Here is a 16,613-nt window from a genome sequence, read left to right as displayed (position 1 = left end):
ATGATTATCCCTGTGATGCAGATCTGAGATGGGTTTGTCTTGTTGTTGCCATACATTCGCTCCCCCCCCCCCCGACGATAGTCCTTGTTATATATAAAAACCATACTTCCACGCCAGAGGCAATGAATGTTCTTGAATTTCTCCCCCAGATAGCAGAACAAATACAGCTCTTGTTTTGTTAAACAGCTATTTGTACTGCAGTATAAACCCATCAGAGTTTTATGTGGTGTAGCTTTGAATAGAACAGTCACCATTGGACAGAATTGAGCTATAGTCATTTCTGTGCTAGGGTCTACCCACTTACATCTTGGGAGAAATTTCAACCCAGTAAACCTTAGAAATGTGTGCATTGTGGTAGAGCAGAGGTTGGGGGACCCTTTACAGTCTTGGGGCCCCCAATTCCCTTTAGACAATCCTTTAAAGGGTAGAAGTGGCACTGGAGACAAAATGGATGGGGCTAGAAGTAATTGGGGCTCTTACTTTTGCACAGTGGTAACATTCCAGCTAAGCAAAAGCCAGAGATGTTGACACCCCCTACACACAGGCGCACACTGCTCCCTGTCCTCCATACAGGCAAGCAGGAAGCATTGCCACAGTTCAAGGACACATTCAAGCCAGAGAAATATAGTCATCCTGGAGGATGCAGATGCAGAGTACGACTGGGGTGGTGTTGGCCTGATGAGGGGATGTGACATAGGGAGAGTCCTTGAGGGCCACATAGAGAAGTGTAGAGGGCCAAATTCGACCTCCTGACCCAGAGGTTCCCTGTATCTGTTGTAAGGATGAAAGTAACAGGACGGCTTTGTGGGGCGTGGGGGTCTTGGGTGTGTAGCCTCGCATGGGACTCCTACGGCTCCACAATGTAACTCTGCAGCCATTACAGAAGAGAAGCACAGGAGTGGCACACCCTGTCTTTATCGGAGGCTACAAGGAAGGACACAGCTGAATTGGGAAGGTGGAGCCTTTATTGTGGCGGATGAAATGTCACTGATAATAAGGCAGGGCGGCACACTAAGAATTCACACCCTCTTGATGTTCCACGAGGTTTTCACAGGAACGATTGTGAAGATTGTGAAAAGCGTCTGCCCCCCGCCCCCAAGAGCTAACCTTAAGGAGCAGAATAGAGAACTTTTATACTTCTGAAGGTGTCTGTGAAAATGGCTGGCTCTTGCAAAACTCTTGCTTCCAGTCTTTGCCCCCCTTATCTGGCTGTTGTGAATGAATCATTCTCTCTTGGTAGTTTACTACACTGTTGCACAAGTGAGGAACTGAAAGTGCACAGAGTCCTTGGGGAAGAGCTCTGCAGAAGAGCTGTCCTTTCAAAAAAGAGAGGAGCTAACCGTTCTAGGCTCTCTTGCTGGCTAAACATGGCTGTCACTCATTTCCTCCCAAGGAGCTCAGAATGATCTTCATTTGCTTTCCCCATACCCAGCTCCATTCCAGCTGCTGCAGGGCTCCTCCAGCTCCCATCACCCCAATCATTGGCCATGGTGGCTAGAGCTTATGAGAGTTGAAGTCCAACAGCACCTAGAGGACATCAGGCTGGGGCAGTCTGATCCACTGCTCAAAAGCTGGCCTACTGTAGTGACTCAGACTGAAGTACAAATCTGGTTTGAATTACCGCCTCTACCATAGGGTAGGTACCTAGGCAGAAATTGAGATATGAATGTTAGGAGCTGTGGCACCTTAAACCTAGGTTATGGGTGCAACAAGAATACATAGCTGAAAATGAACGAACTGCAGCTAAAATATTAAGTTCATTTTTCACATGGTCTAGTCCTAGCCCTAATATTCTTAAGAGGGTCTTGTCTCTTCAGTCTTCAGAGAGTAGCTGGAAGTGGGGACGCAGGAAAAGGTCTTACTTTCCTTCCACTCTGCAGTTTTAATCTGAAATCTTAGGTGTAGTACTGCGCCCAGAGCTCAGAAACTGCTCACGCTAATGAAATTCCCTGACGCAAAATGCGCCTGGAACAATGGGAGTTTCAAACGCTGTGGCCTTAGCACAGGTGTGTGGAACCTTTGGCCCATCAGAAGTTGCTGGGCTGCAGCTCCCATCATTCCTGGCCACTGGCCATGCTTGTGAGGGCTGATAGGAGTAGAAGTTCAGCAGCATCTGGAGGACCACGAATTCCCCATTCCTGCCTTCAGGGATCTGAGGCCAAGAGTATGGCTTCCCATCTAAGAACATAAGAGCCTGCTGGATCAAGCCAAAAGCACATCTCATCCACCACCCCGGTCTCACAGTGGTCAGATAGGTGCCCTAAGGAGAAGTGCACAAGCTTGTGTTTCCCAGCAGCTGGCTTTCAGAGGGGTAAAGGTAAAGGTAAAGGTACCCCTGCCCGTACGGGCCAGTCTTGACAGACTCTGGGGTTGTGCGCCCATCTCACTCAAGAGGCCAGGGGCCAGCGCTGTCCGGAGACACTTCCGGGTCACGTGGCCAGCGTGACATCGCTGCTCTGGCGAGCCAGAGCCGCACACGGAAACGCTGTTTACCTTCCCGCTGGTAAGCGGTCCCTATTTATCTACTTGCACCCGGAGGTGCTTTCGAACTGCTAGGTTGGCAGGCGCTGGGACCGAGCAGCGGGAGCGCACCCTGCCGCAGGGATTCGAACCGCCGACCTTTCGATCGGCAAGTCCTAGGTGCTGAGGCTTTAACCCACAGCGCCACCTGCGTCCCTTCAGAGGGGTACCACATCTGTATTATGGGAATAATACTAATTTACTTTCCAGGGCTCTTGAAGCATTTTTAATTCTTTGGATCCTTGTGTGTACTATACAAATGTTAAGTATATATGCATCCTCTCTAGAACTCCTGAGGTAGAGAGGGCAGAGAGGGACTTGCTCAGGGTTACCCGTGAGCTTCCCAGCTGGTTAAACAGGGATTTGACTCAGTCCCTCCGTTATAAGACCTAACAGTGCGACTCAAACATGTTGCTTTTGAAAACGAAGCGTAGTTGTGTGTGACACACACACAGCCTCCTTAAATTTCCCTGTAACACTCTGCAGAAGTGAAAATCAAGTCGAAACAGGAAAATGCGGTTTGCTTAGTAATTGCTGCTTAAATGGCTTTGCTTGAGCTCTGCCCATCCCTTGTGCAATGTTGTTAGTGTTAACTTGGTCTCTTCAGCTTGGAGTAGTGGTTAGAGTGCTGGAGCAGGACTTGGGAAACCAGGGTTCAAATTCCCACTCAGCCATAGAACTGAGTGGATGGCCATGAGCCAGTCACTCCCTCTCAACTAACGTACCTCGAAGAATTGTTGTGAGGATTAAATGAGGAGGAGAACCATGTATGCTACTTGGAGCTCCTTGGAGAAAAAGTTGGGGAATAAATGCATTCCTACTTTCAGGGGACCATTTCCACATGGGCTTACCTGTTGGGGAAGCAGTCCATGTTAGAGGGTGTGTGTTTGTGTTAGGTTACACATACATTGGATGCAGTGGGAAAACTTGTTCTTATTGTCTGGGAGGGGCCGCCGAGACCATATAACGCTGGTCCTGAAAGATCTTCATTGGCTCCCAGTACGTTTCCAAGCACAATTCAAAGTTGGTGCTGACCTTTAAAGCCCTAAACGGCCTTGGTCCTGTATACCTGAAGGAGTGTCTTCACCCCCATCGTTCAGCCTGGACACTGAGGTCCAGCACCCAGGGCCTTTCTGGCAGTTCCCTCGCTGCGTGAAGTGAGGTTATAGGGAACCAGCCAGAGGGCCTTCTCGGTAGTGGCGCCTGCCCTGTGGAACGCCCTCCCAGCAGATGTCAAGGCAATAAGCAACTATTTTACTTTTAAAAGACAACTGAAGGCGGCCCTGTTTAGTGACGTTTTTAATGTTTGATGCTGTATTATTTTTAATATTTGGTTGGAAGCTGCCCAGAGTGGCTGGGGTATAAAAATTATTATTATTATTATTATTATTATTATTATTATTATTATTAAGAGTTTAAGGGTGGCATTCAACTAAGTTTTGCCCATTGAAATTAATGCACGTGACCAAGAGTCAGTGTGGAATAGTGGATAGAGTGTTGGATTAGGACCTGGGAGCTCAGGGTTCAAATCCCTTCTCTGCCATAAAACTCACTGGGTGACCTTGGGCCAATCACAGCCTCTCAGCCTAACCCACATCTCAGAATTGTTGTGAGAAGAAAATGGGGAGGAAGAGAACCATGTATGCCCTCTTAAGCTCCTCGAAGGAAAGGTGAGATAAATGCAATAAGTAATATGCAAGTTAGTTCCATTGATTTTAGTAATCACCCAAAGCCTTTGCGCTTAGTTCCTGTTGTTGCAGAGGCGATTTAATTACGTTTGAATAGCATTGTGTCAGTACTGCCACTTTTTACACCCTGGAGCAGAAGGCCTTTTGGGACTCGCCATTTACTTTCCCAGGTACCTTGGGCTCTCAACACTCTGCAAGCAGGACCAGCAATTATATTTCCTATCCTGGTTTTGTTCCACAGCAACCATGCTTCACTGAATGATTGTGCCCCACCCCCCAATTCCCAGACCATGCAGGAGAAACATTTACCCGCAGGAATGAAAAACTAGGAAGGAAGCTTCTGTAGAACTTCCTTTTGCAATCTTGCTCGCCTTGAACTACAACACATTTATTGGGCTTCAATACTTTTTTTTTTTTAAAAAAAAGATTCCTACAGTTCAGTGCTGACCTTGAAACTCGTTCACGTGCATAATGCTCTGTTTCTCTCTAGCTAATTGGAGGCCCTGCATTCTTTGTAGATGGGACCTGGGCAAATAAAAAGCAACAAACTAATTGGCCAGGGTGGTTGCCCAGCTTGCATTAGGCACATGAGGCTTCTGTTGAGCAATCCTTTTTAGCTCTCCCTGCAAATCCCACTTGCCATAGGGCCAATTGCTGGTGCAACACACTACTGCAAACATCATGGCCAAACGCATCCCTCAAAGAATCGGTTAATACCCACTGAAGAAGAGGCCTCAGTGTCGTAACCCCTGCAGCGTTTCCTCCGGCTGTTCAACAAGTGTTGCTGCAGTGCCCATTTCTGCATCCAGCCTTCCCTTAAAACCCTTCCATGTTGGCCTAGCTTTCTAGGCACTAATTTGCATGCTTTGTTCATGCCTTTGAAGAAAAACTGGCTTGCTGTCATCTTAAGACCTTGGGACCTGGCAGCTGTTTTCATGAGCTGAATAGAAATGGCTGTTTGGTCGTATTCTGGTGTGTGGAAGTGGAGCACTATGGTCTAGACCAGGCATAGGCAGATGTTTTGGACTACAATTCCCATCACCCCTGACCACAGGTCCTGTTAGCTAAGGATCATGGGAGTTGTAGGCCAAAACATCTGGAGGGCTGAAGGTTGCCTATGCCTGGTCTAGACCAACCTTCTCCCAACCTGATGCTGTTGGTTTCCAACAACTCCCATCAGCCCCAGCCAGCAATGGCCCATAGTCAGGGAGGATGAGAGTTTGAAGTTCAAAACATCTGGGCAGCACTAGGGCTGGGAGGAAACTCTTTTAGATGCCGTTGCACTATAAAACCCTCCTCATCTTTGTGTTCATTGGAGGTTGCTCCTGACCAGGTGTGCACTGGATTACAGATTTACCTGCACAGTACATAAGGGATGCAATTTGAACTGGGGAATGTGCCCTGGAGCACAGCAAAGCCTCTTTTGTGGCTGTGTATTTAGAAGGGGAGATGGGATTATTTTATTTTTAGTGTTGCTTATTAAATTTGTATCCAGCCCTACCTCCAAAGGGGCCATGGGCAGATTAGATTTATATTCTGCCTAGTGATGTGGGCTTTCTGGGAATCCCCCCCCCTTCCATCCCCAGTGTCCTGGATATGGGGTGTTGACATTCAGTACAACAAACAAACATCAAAGTTCTTTTGGTGTTGGTTAAATGCTATATTCAGCACTTTACCTGGAAATTGTTTTTAATGGAATACTTGTTAGGAGATTACAGATCTTAAATAGACGAAGAAATGGTTAATTTATGGTTTTTAACATGTCTGAAGAGCTGTGTGCATTAATGTGCTTCCTAGGGAAAGTTTATGGTTCAACTTTGGTTTTAGATCTGACTAATATTATGTCCTTTCCCATTGCTCAACTTTCTAACAGTGCATTTTCTAAAAAACCAACCAACCAACCAACCAACAATTTTCTACCCTATTAGCTGCACTCCAAGGGCTGTATAGTCTCTCCTACCATTAATTTTATCCTCACAACAACCCTGTGAGACGGTGACTGACCCAAGATCACACAATGAGCGTCATGGCTGAGGAATTTTGTTACTTACCAGTTTTATAACCCACCTTTCACCAAAAGGTCCCAGGGCAAGGTATATACATTTCAAAATAACAAATTTAAAAGTAAGAGTTTTATCTCCAGGTTCCCTAGGCCTGTTCAGATATTCTTTACAAGGTCTGGTTAGCCAACATGGTGCCCTCCAGATGCTTCTGCTTATAACTCCCACCAGCCCCTATCAGTGGGGGTCACTGGTCAGGGGGAATTATTACTGTTATCACTGATTGCCTTCTGTGTAACCACCTTAGGGTGATGCACATTAAAAACACAAATAAGCAGCAGATACATTAAAACTAAAACAAAACAAAATAGACTCTCATGGCAAAGACCCTTTTATCCAGCTGGGAAAGCCTGCTGGAACATCTGTTTCCGGAAAGTGCAGCACTTGGGCACCTTGGATCTTGAAAGGAATGCTATTCTGCATAACAGGAGCAGGCAGTCTAAGAGTCACTACATAGTGGGCTTCTGAGATTTTTGGAACTTACAGGAGACTGCAAGTAACTTTCATCTTCCATGGGGACTAGGTTCTTGGCTGTCACACGGTATAAGCAAATTTGTGTAAAGCCAGCAACTCCCTGGAACTGCCCCCTCCAAAACGGAGAGCTGCTTGTCCAGCTTCAGGAAGAAAGCGCAAGGGCTCTGACAGGGTCCTAGAGTTCTCCTTCCTCCTTTACAAAGCTTGGAATCCCAGAGTATTATAAACCCTATTGAGTTTTTATGAGATGTTGGCTATTGTAAAGGGACTATGAATAATTGAATGACTTTGAACTCTCTTGTGTGTTTGTCTTCCAGCTCCAGAACCTGGGCATTAACCCAGCCAACATTGGTTTCAGTACTCTGACCATGGAGTCTGACAAGTTCATCTGCATACGAGAGAAAGTTGGAGAGCAGGCCCAGGTGGTCATCATTGACATGAATGACCCCAGCAATCCCATTCGCCGGCCAATTTCAGCTGACAGTGCAATCATGAACCCTGCCAGCAAGGTCATTGCCCTGAAAGGTACAGGAAATCTTTCTCAACATATTTCTGAATTGGAGTTGAGCTTTTTAGAAACGTGTTTTAAGTTTCAAAAGGTGTACTGATTTTTGTTGCCCTTACTAGTTTGTCATTACTACTTTTTCTATTCTTACAACTATGAGAAGCTGTGGGTTACTAAACATACACAGCATTTATTGCAAACCAGCAGGGTTGATGAGCTAGTGAAATCCTTGATGGCTTTTTCCAATATAAGGCTGGTTTGCGGTATGGCTTCCATCGAAAGCTCTGTTTAAACTAAACGAGCCTTGTTGCTAAGCCCCCAAAGTTTCTAGTCAGTAAAAAAGAAAAAAAAATAGTTGCATGCTTCTTAGTTTACTTACAGGGCTTTTTTTGCTTTTTAACAAAAGAAGGGCTCCCAGAACAACTTAGAGAGATAAGTAATAGAACAGCCCTGGAACTTGTTTATGATTTAAACAAGAGTGGCTAACCCATGGGCTGTCCCCAGCTCCCTGAAAGTTTTTTGTTTGATTTATGAACCCCCCCCAGTTATTTATTAAAAATAAGAGGGTTTAAATTACTGCTACTTCTGCTGTTCCCCTGGTAAGCTGCCATGGTTCCAAAAGGGTTTTAAGCCCCACTTAAACTTTTTTTTAAAAAAATGCTGAGTTGAATAATGAACTTATAAGATTTAAAATTGAGTAGAATAGCTAGTGGGTAGTCTTTTGGAAGGCAGCCTTGAGAGCTGCATTTCTCACCACACCTTTGATCGCACCTAATTGGAGGTATGGCTTCCAGAAGGTTGACCATGGGTCAGTGTTGGGGAAAGGGGCTTCACTTACTCCACAGCCAGGATAGACACTGGGAAGGTTAACAAAGGGAGGAACAGACTGCCATTTGCTCCAGCCTGCTCATTCTCCTGGAAAGGAATTTCATGTGCTCGCCTGTCTGGAATTCCTGATCTCCCATGGTGCCTATGCTAGTGGTTATGTGGAAAACTGGCGTGATCAGTGCTTGTGTTCATTTCCAGAGCACTGGAAGACCAAAGTTTTGAAGAGAGCTTACAATAATTAGCAACTGGGAGATAAGAGAGAAGAGAATGGCATAGTTAAACTGCATCCCACCTCATTATTGGTGGTGATTGCCCCTGTGATTTCATCCAGGGTCCAGTTGTTACCATCAGTGACCTGGTTTGTAAGCCAGACGACCGCTCACCAGGAATGTGCAAATGTGAGCTCCTGGAGAGGATCTCGCAGCTGATTTGCGCTTCCTTGGCCCATTTGATCTTGTGATGGGCAGATCTAAGCCAAGGTTTGGCTTAGTGTGTCTTTCAAACCAGGAGTCACTATCACTTTTTATTTTTTAAAGAAAACCTTGCAATCATTTTTTAAAAAATCAGAGTAAGAATATTAGCAAAGGGACCCCATTTGTTCTCTTAAGCAAGTTAATAAGGAACATAGGAAGCTACCTTCTGTCAAGTCAGACCATTGGTCTGTCTAGGTCAGTATCCTCAATGCTGACTTACTGCCAGTTTTCCAAGGTTTCAGGCAGGGAGCCTTTTCCAGCCCAGCTGTAGATGCTGGAGATAAAGCCTGGGACCTTCTGCAGGCAAAGCTGATGATTTACCACTCAGCTGTGGCCCTTCACCTCCTCCTTCTAACGGGGTGCACCAATTTCCTTGCCCTTTTTCCACGTTCCATCTCTCCTGAGGCATAGTTTTCAAAGACAGGGCAAAACAATGTTATAGTATCCCTTTTGTTACACAAGAAATTGGTAAATATAACTTACCTAGGTTTACAAGTCCCAACTTGAACAAGCCTTTGTGCCGGATGCGAACTGCCTAGTCACTTTTGCTCAAAACAGTCAAAGTTTTATTTTATTTTATTTTTAAAAAGCACTGCTCATCTGCCCTCCCCAAAAGACAGCGTATTGCCTCATTTCTTTTATTTGCTGGAGAAACGTAAGCTCTCAACTGTCTCATTACAATAGCTTCCTCTTTTTTTCTTCTGATGGCTTTAATGTTGTATCACTATTTTTGTCACACTTTCTAATGCTTTCTTGTGTGTGCAGATGGTGAGTTACCTCCGTTTCAGATTGTATTTGTGTTTGTCCTGTTTTATGAAAAGAGAATGCAAAAGGCTTACCAGCTTAAAGGCTTAACGGGGGCACATCTCTGAATAATTAAGGTGGAGGAGTAGACAAGGACCTATATATTCTGTCTGCTGTGGAGTCTTGTTCTCAAAACTCCTCTTTCTTTTTTTGAAAAAATAAAAAACAATTCCCGCAATGCTTGTACCTGCAGCATCTTTACTTGGAGCTGTAGAGATGCACTTGCTTGGAAGCTGTAAACTTGGATATGCATAAAGCTTTTTATAAACAGGACTGAGACTCTTACAATTCCATATCTGGCTGTATTATTTTTTGCTTTTCATGTGCTCCGTGTGGGGCGAAACTGAAGCCGTAGCCTGGCTGTCCAATAGATGTTATCTTGGATTACCAACCCCAATCTCTAAATCCAAGTTTGCATAGTGAAAGGAATACCGACTGAACTAGTCCTGGTTCCGTCCCCTCACCCATCCTTGCCACTTAAAAAAACACAAAACAAACCCCAAGGAAACAAGCCTAACCTGTTGTCTTGAAGACTAACCATCAACCCAAGCCCAGCTCAGAGCAAATGGGTGACCCTTGGTGGATGGTTGACTCATATCCTTCAGCCCTGAAACGTAGTTCTTTAATTGCTTTGAAAGTCTGGCCAGCATAGCTTCTGTGCTTTTGTGTTCCTCTGGATTGTGTAATAATAATAATAAAAAACCACACACAACTTTAGGAGGGAAATACACACAGCTTTCTCCCCTAGCTGTTTAAATGGAATAACGCCCCCCCTCCAATGTCCTTGCTTCTAATGACACCCATGAATCTTTTCTGCCTGGCGCAATTCTAGTTCTCAAAGCAGGAGGTGTGAAACAATTACGGCGTCATGACTGGGCTGGGAGATAATGCTACACTAGCTTTTCCTCTCTACTGCCCAACCTTGGTCAACGTCTTGATAGTAAGCTGTACTCCTGGCAGTGGTTAGTACCCAAAGGAAAGTTGTATTGGCTTCCTTCCACAGTGTCCCACAGGCCTCTTTCCTTGGCCCTCTCTAGAGCTTGCTCTGTGGCTCTTTGCCTGCTCTCCTCCCCTTTTCTGTCACATTAGGGACATAGGAAGCTGCCTCCTACCAAGGCAGCCCGTTGGTCAGTTTTTTGTCTAACACTAACTGGCAGTGGCTCACCAGGGTTTCAGGCAGGAGTCTCTCACGACCCTACCTAGAGATGCCAAGGATTGAACCTGGGACCTTTGACATGCAATGTGGGTGTTCTATCCCTAAGCTGTTGGATATTTACAACAGCACTAGTCTGAGAGCCACACGTATGGAAGCTATTCCATGGTATACTGCTTATTTTTATGCACAGTACAAAAGTATTTATATGCCACCTGTTTCAAGCCATCTCAGAACTTGGGACAGGTCCATTTGATACAACCAGTGTGCCTGGGAAACCCAGCCACTTGGGCAGAGTATAAATAATAAAATTATTATTATTATTAACCAGTAAAACCACTTGCTGTAAATAACTGTTAAGAATTAACATTTATAAATGTTAAGAATTAACATTTAAACACCAGAAAGGCCCAGGTATGTCAAGTGTGCCAAAAGCATCATGGGCACTGGGCGCTTTCCAGAGCTCTTAGGGGAGGCAATTCCATAGGAAAGGTGCCACCACAGAGAAGGCCCTTCCCCCTTGGTTTCCACTACCTGAGGTTGCAGCTAAGCGTGTTGCTGGGAACTGAAGGCATTGCTGCTTCATTCCCATCAGCCCCAAGGAACTCAGGGCAGTGTCCATGTGGTAGTTCCCAATGTTGCCCTCCCAACAGCCCTGCGGGGTGGGTGTGGGAAAGACCACGCAGAGAGCTTGGTGGCCCAAGCCGCCCTGCTCCAGATTACCAGCACTTAAGTCAGCTGTGCCGCACTGATTCCTTACTTGTGGTAAGAATGCCGGAGGTGGTGGCATGATCCAGCGTTGACATGTGAACATTCACCCCCCTTTTCCACTCCTCCTGAGACTTGAAGCACCCCCTCCGCCAAAGCCTGCCTGGTTGTCATTGTGTGAGCTCATCTTCTCCCTCCCCCCCCCCCCGTGTGTAGTGCACGTATCTTCCCCCATACCCAAATAATCTGCAGTACACAACAGTAAAGAAACTTTGTTAAGGGTTTTGGTTCGATCAAAACCAAACTTGCAGCTGACCTAACAAAGTGTCCGCTTTGTGACTGCCTATTCACGTGGAAAACCTGTCTTGTGTTCCTCCTGTACTTGTCCTCGATGCGGACATAAATGTGTGTGTAGCACTGCCCGTTGTATGCCGTGGTGTACTTTTTATCTCTCAAGTGAGAAGTCTTTTTTAAAAATCCGCCTCTTGGGTTAAGGATGAGTTTAACCTAGCATGAGAATCAAAACATCTCGACTTCGGTATGAACGAGACTCATGTTTGCAATACCTGGCTGTGAAGCCGTAACCAATTAATTCAACAATTGGTTCTATGATAGTAACTTGTGTGTAAGAGTAGTAGATGTGACTTTAGAAATGTTGGTGTCTGTTTTTTATTTTAAAAAGCAGCAGCCCACTGAGAATTATTATTATTTTTCACAACTAAATGCAGTGCATGAAACTTCCTGATGGGTCAGGTGGTGTGTGCAGATGTTTTAAGCCCTCACCTTGGCCCTCCAGCTCTGCTTCTGCTTCAGCTAATTTCCCTGTAAATTGTGTCCCTAGCTGGGAAGACCCTCCAGATCTTTAATATTGAAATGAAAAGCAAAATGAAAGCTCACACCATGACGGACGACGTCACCTTTTGGAAGTGGATTTCTCTGAACACGGTTGCGCTGGTCACCGACAGCGCTGTGTACCACTGGAGCATGGAAGGGGAGTCTCAGCCGGTTAAGATGTTTGATCGCCATTCTAGCCTCGCCGGCTGCCAGATTATCAACTACCGTACGGATGCGAAGCAGAAATGGTTGCTTTTGACTGGTATATCTGCACAGGTAATGCATTGGTATAAGTGGATGTATGCGTATCCAAATATGTGGAAATTGTGGCTTTAGCTAGAATCTGTGTTAAACTGCATGGGCAGAGTGGTTCCCGCACCCTAGGGAACATCACATCAGAAGAGTCCTGTTGGATCAGGACAAATGCCCATCTAGTCCTGTGCTCTGTTCTCACAGTGGCCATCCAGATGTTCATGGGAAGCCCGCAGGTACGACCTGAGTGCAACAGCAGCACTCTCTCTACCTGTGATACCCAGCAGCTCGTATTCAAAGGCATATTGCCTCAACCACAGGTTGCCACCCTCTCCATTTTACTAATGGGCAAGCACACGACCTTTGAATTTTTTCATGGCTATACGGGGACTCTGTGTGTCTGCATTCTGTGGAGAGCTTGCACCCTTTCCTTCCACCCCCTATGCATACCAAGTTGATATTCTGGTCATTGTCCCAGCATAAAGTCACAGTATTTAATCTACCCCGATGAAATAGTGTGACCAGATGCCACTCTGCAAAGACGTCTTGATAAAATGTGACAAAATCCAGACCGCAAGCCTGAACCCTGACCAAGGTCAATGAGATTGGGGGGAGTATTCCTAATGGCCGTAGCATACTGCATTCTCATTAAAAATAACCTTGGTGTTCCTGGGTTTTGTTTTTTGTAAGCTATTGTCCCTTTCAGTGGTGCCTGTAGAGTTTGTTAAATAGAAACTTGTTATAATGCAGTTCAGCGGAAGTCTGTTATCCTGTGGCTAAAACAATACTTCAGCTTTCCCTGGGCAAATTCTTGCCTCCATAGCCTGGCGAAAAGGAGGCTGTGGGTGACAGTGACTTGTAGGAGTGTAATGAGGGGGCGTGGGGGTTCATCACTGCTGCTCAAGTATTGGGCCTGCCCCTTTTGGCCTGCTGTTTTGACCAGGCCACACCCACCTGCTCTGCGTCTGACTTCATATGATGTCAGGCGGAAGGCAGGTAAAGATGCCACAGGGCTAAAAGGGGGCATGTAGGCACTGTTGAACTGATAGATGACACCTACCAAATCTCTTGCACAGTGCTCTACAAACCCCAGCGATCAGCAGAGGGCAGTCTTTTTATCTTCAAATTGTGTGTGCAGAAATAGGTCACCTGATGTCAGGTAATTGACAGGTTGGCACTCCACCCACCTGCCAAATATTGCCAGTGGGAGGTGGAGGAAATCAGGGTCCAGCCCTCCAGCCAGATCCAGTTCCTCATCCCCGCGCTACAGGAGGAAACCAGAGGAGCCAAATGCAAGTTTTCATTTTGTTTAACTCAGTGCTCCTTTTCTACCAAAGCAACCTGGGCAATTTGCAGTTTAGAATAATGCCTTAGATAGAAAGCATTTTACAAAAAGGGGGGGGGGGAGGGAAGCAAATCTAGGTCCTGGATACCAGCTCTTCTCATACTGTTGAGTAGTGGGCAGTTAGAATGATCACTGCAGGAAACAGTTCTTCGGAAAAAAGGGTTTAACTGCAGTTCATTCCATTCAGACCAATGACCTCACTTTCAAGTTGGTCAGGTGGAGTGAGAGTTCTGTGAAGCCACCAGTGGGCAACCTGTAGCCCTCCTGATGTTGCTGGCCTGCAACTCCTGTCATCCCTGACATTTGGCCTGGATGTTGCAAGTGTAACAGAATGCAAGGGGCTACCACTACCCCTGCTGTAGATTATGCCATTAACCAAACTTTTAAACCAGACTTTCTGCCCCTCTACAAATGTACAAGTAAAAAAACTTCCTGTGTCTATAAAGGCTATGCCTAGGCTTGCATAAATTTGCCTAGCTGGTGTTTTAAGCCAGTTAATTAGAGTTTATGGTTATCATAATGTTACAGAGTTGAATATTCATGTGTGTGCTCTTCTCTTTTCTTTTTTTTAATAAAGCAAAACCGTGTAGTAGGAGCCATGCAGCTTTATTCCGTAGATAGGAAAGTGTCACAGCCCATTGAGGGTCACGCGGCCAGCTTTGCGCAGTTCAAGATGGAAGGCAATGCGGAAGAATCCACCCTTTTCTGTTTTGCAGTGAGAGGACAAGCGGGAGGCAAGGTAAAAGGGAGGGGACACAAATACAGGGTTCTGGGTATGGCCTGTAATGAGCCTAATTGGCAGATATGAGAAAAAGGGAAGCGATAGTGGAACAGTGGGGAGCCTCAGGCCTTGAGGCTGTGGCCCTCCAGACTTCCCTACCTGGCCCTCAGGTGTCTTCCTAGGTTACAGCTCATGCTCAGTCCAGCCCTAAACCCATCTTGATTGTATTTCCCTGGCTGAAATGTGTCTTTCAACTGTGATGATGCTTCTTTGGGGGGAGGGGGTGTGTAGAAACCTCTTGACATTTGCACAACCAGGGTGTAGCTACTGTGCATAGTTAAGAGTTGCATTCCTTTCCATTCCTACTTTTGCCTCTGGACCTGATGTGCGGCCCATGCAAGATTACTCACAAGAGAAAATGTGGCCTGAAAAAATTCCTGTTCCCTGCTGCACTCATTTTCAGAAGAACATTGGATGGACGCTGGAGCAAGGAGACTTCCAGCAAAAGACACACCCCACATTGGCCTTGCTGTAACAAGCATATCTTGGCTGATCTTTCGCACAGTTCAGTGGCCTCAGTCTAGTGTCAACGGGGCTATAGCCTGGTCCCTTTTAAATTAGAGCGTTCACCCTTTATTTGATAAAGGAAGAGAGTATTGAAAAGTATTTGCGCCCACCGTGGCTGCTGCCATGTAAGATAGCAGGCCTGAATGATGAAAATGCTTGAGGAACTTTCCAAGGAAGCTTGGAGATGCAATTCAATCCTCTTTCTCTCCCATGCAGTTGCATATCATTGAAGTTGGCACCCCTCCCACAGGAAACCAGCCTTTCCCCAAGAAAGCTGTGGATGTCTTCTTCCCACCTGAAGCACAGAATGACTTCCCAGTAGCAATGCAGGTATTACCAAGGGACAATTTTTGCTTTCTTACTCCTCATCCCTTTTTTGTTGTTGTTGTTGGAAGGGGGGGGGGAAAATCATCTGTAAATAAGTCATTTCAAAATGCTGATGAATGGCGAAGCTTAATACCGCCAACTTCCAAGCCTTGGATTTAACTGTGTAAGCTGCCTTTAATTGCTGCTTAGCCTTCCCTTTTATAGAACGAAAGTTCAGGTATTTTTGGCTTTTGTAAGTGCTTGTCAGGCAGCTCGTTACTTAGCGAAGCTCGCTCTGCTCTTTGGCACTTGGACAGTTCATACTTGATGTATTCAACTTACTTCGTAGCCGGTACTAAACTACAGCCAGGTCTGTGTTTGTGTACCATGGATATGTGGGAGAACAATATGGGTGAATATGGCTGCAGAGTTCAGTATTCTGAGAATCTCAGCTTTCAGGAAAAAGTATGGAGTAGACCAGGAGTAGATCCATTGAAATTAATTGACATGACTAACTTAGACTTAACCTTGACATATAACTTAGTTGAATACAAGCCTAATCTTACAGTCTATACTGCTGCAAAGAAGCACTTGAACCCCTCTAGGCAATTCCTGCTAAAATCTGGGAAACCAGAGGGTAGGTGAATATATCTCGTTGGGCTAGAGGACATTGTGTATCTGCTCTCACCACGACTAGTGGAAGGCTTTGAATTCTATGCAAAAGGGGTCAGCTTGCTAACTTGCTCAATTTGCATTACGTATATCTTCAAATTCCCTTATCACATAGCTTTAATTTCGCTTCCTACTGAAGCTCTGTGCCTTGGTGGAGAGTGTATACAATTGATCACAACACATGGTGGAGCACCTTAAAAGGACTGTCTCTGTTCATTTTTGCCCCCCACCTTTCTCCCTGTAGATAAGCGAAAAGCACGACGTGGTTTTCTTGATCACAAAATACGGCTATATCCACCTGTATGACCTCGAAACGGGCACCTGCATCTACATGAACAGAATCAGTGGGGAGACCATCTTTGTCACCGCCCCCCATGAAGCTACCGCTGGAATCATTGGCGTGAACAGAAAAGGACAAGTAATGAAATCTTAATTCTCTTTATTGATTTGTATTGTGTTCACATCCTGCCCTTCCTCTAAAAAGGAGCTCAGGTCAGACTCAGGTTGTAGGGATGGGGAGACCCTGCAGCCCTTCAGATGCTGTTGGATTTCAACTCCCACCAACCAGGGATGATGGGCGTTGTAGTCTGTGAACATCTGGATGACCATGGTTTTCATTAAGCCCATTGCACAGACTTTGAAGCTGGCTTTACTACGAGGTTAAGGCCAGGTGGGTAAATGTAACGTGGATGCTGTGCTTGCT

At 45.7% G+C, this 16,613-nt stretch overlaps 1 protein-coding gene across 2 annotated transcripts in view; it reads left to right on the top strand.

The window, feature by feature from the left end:
• The window catches only part of CLTC (clathrin heavy chain), a 74,895-nt gene that overhangs the window by 18,933 nt on the left and 39,349 nt on the right, over positions 1-16,613 (top strand). For both annotated transcript variants that reach the window (XM_083714990.1, XM_083714989.1), the window contains exons 2-6: positions 7,060-7,267; positions 12,055-12,323; positions 14,222-14,383; positions 15,149-15,262; positions 16,155-16,328. In XM_083714990.1, coding sequence (XP_083571116.1) covers positions 7,060-7,267; positions 12,055-12,323; positions 14,222-14,383; positions 15,149-15,262; positions 16,155-16,328 — 927 coding nt within the window. The remainder of the gene's footprint in view (positions 1-7,059; positions 7,268-12,054; positions 12,324-14,221; positions 14,384-15,148; positions 15,263-16,154; positions 16,329-16,613) is intronic.

The sequence above is a fragment of the Podarcis gaigeae genome, assembly GCF_964106915.1.
Source record: "Podarcis gaigeae genome assembly, chromosome: 15".
In the NCBI taxonomy this organism is placed as follows: Eukaryota; Metazoa; Chordata; class Lepidosauria; order Squamata; family Lacertidae; genus Podarcis; species Podarcis gaigeae.
The sequence above is the reverse complement of the archived record's forward strand: the minus strand, read 5'-3'. Positions and strand labels throughout refer to the sequence as shown.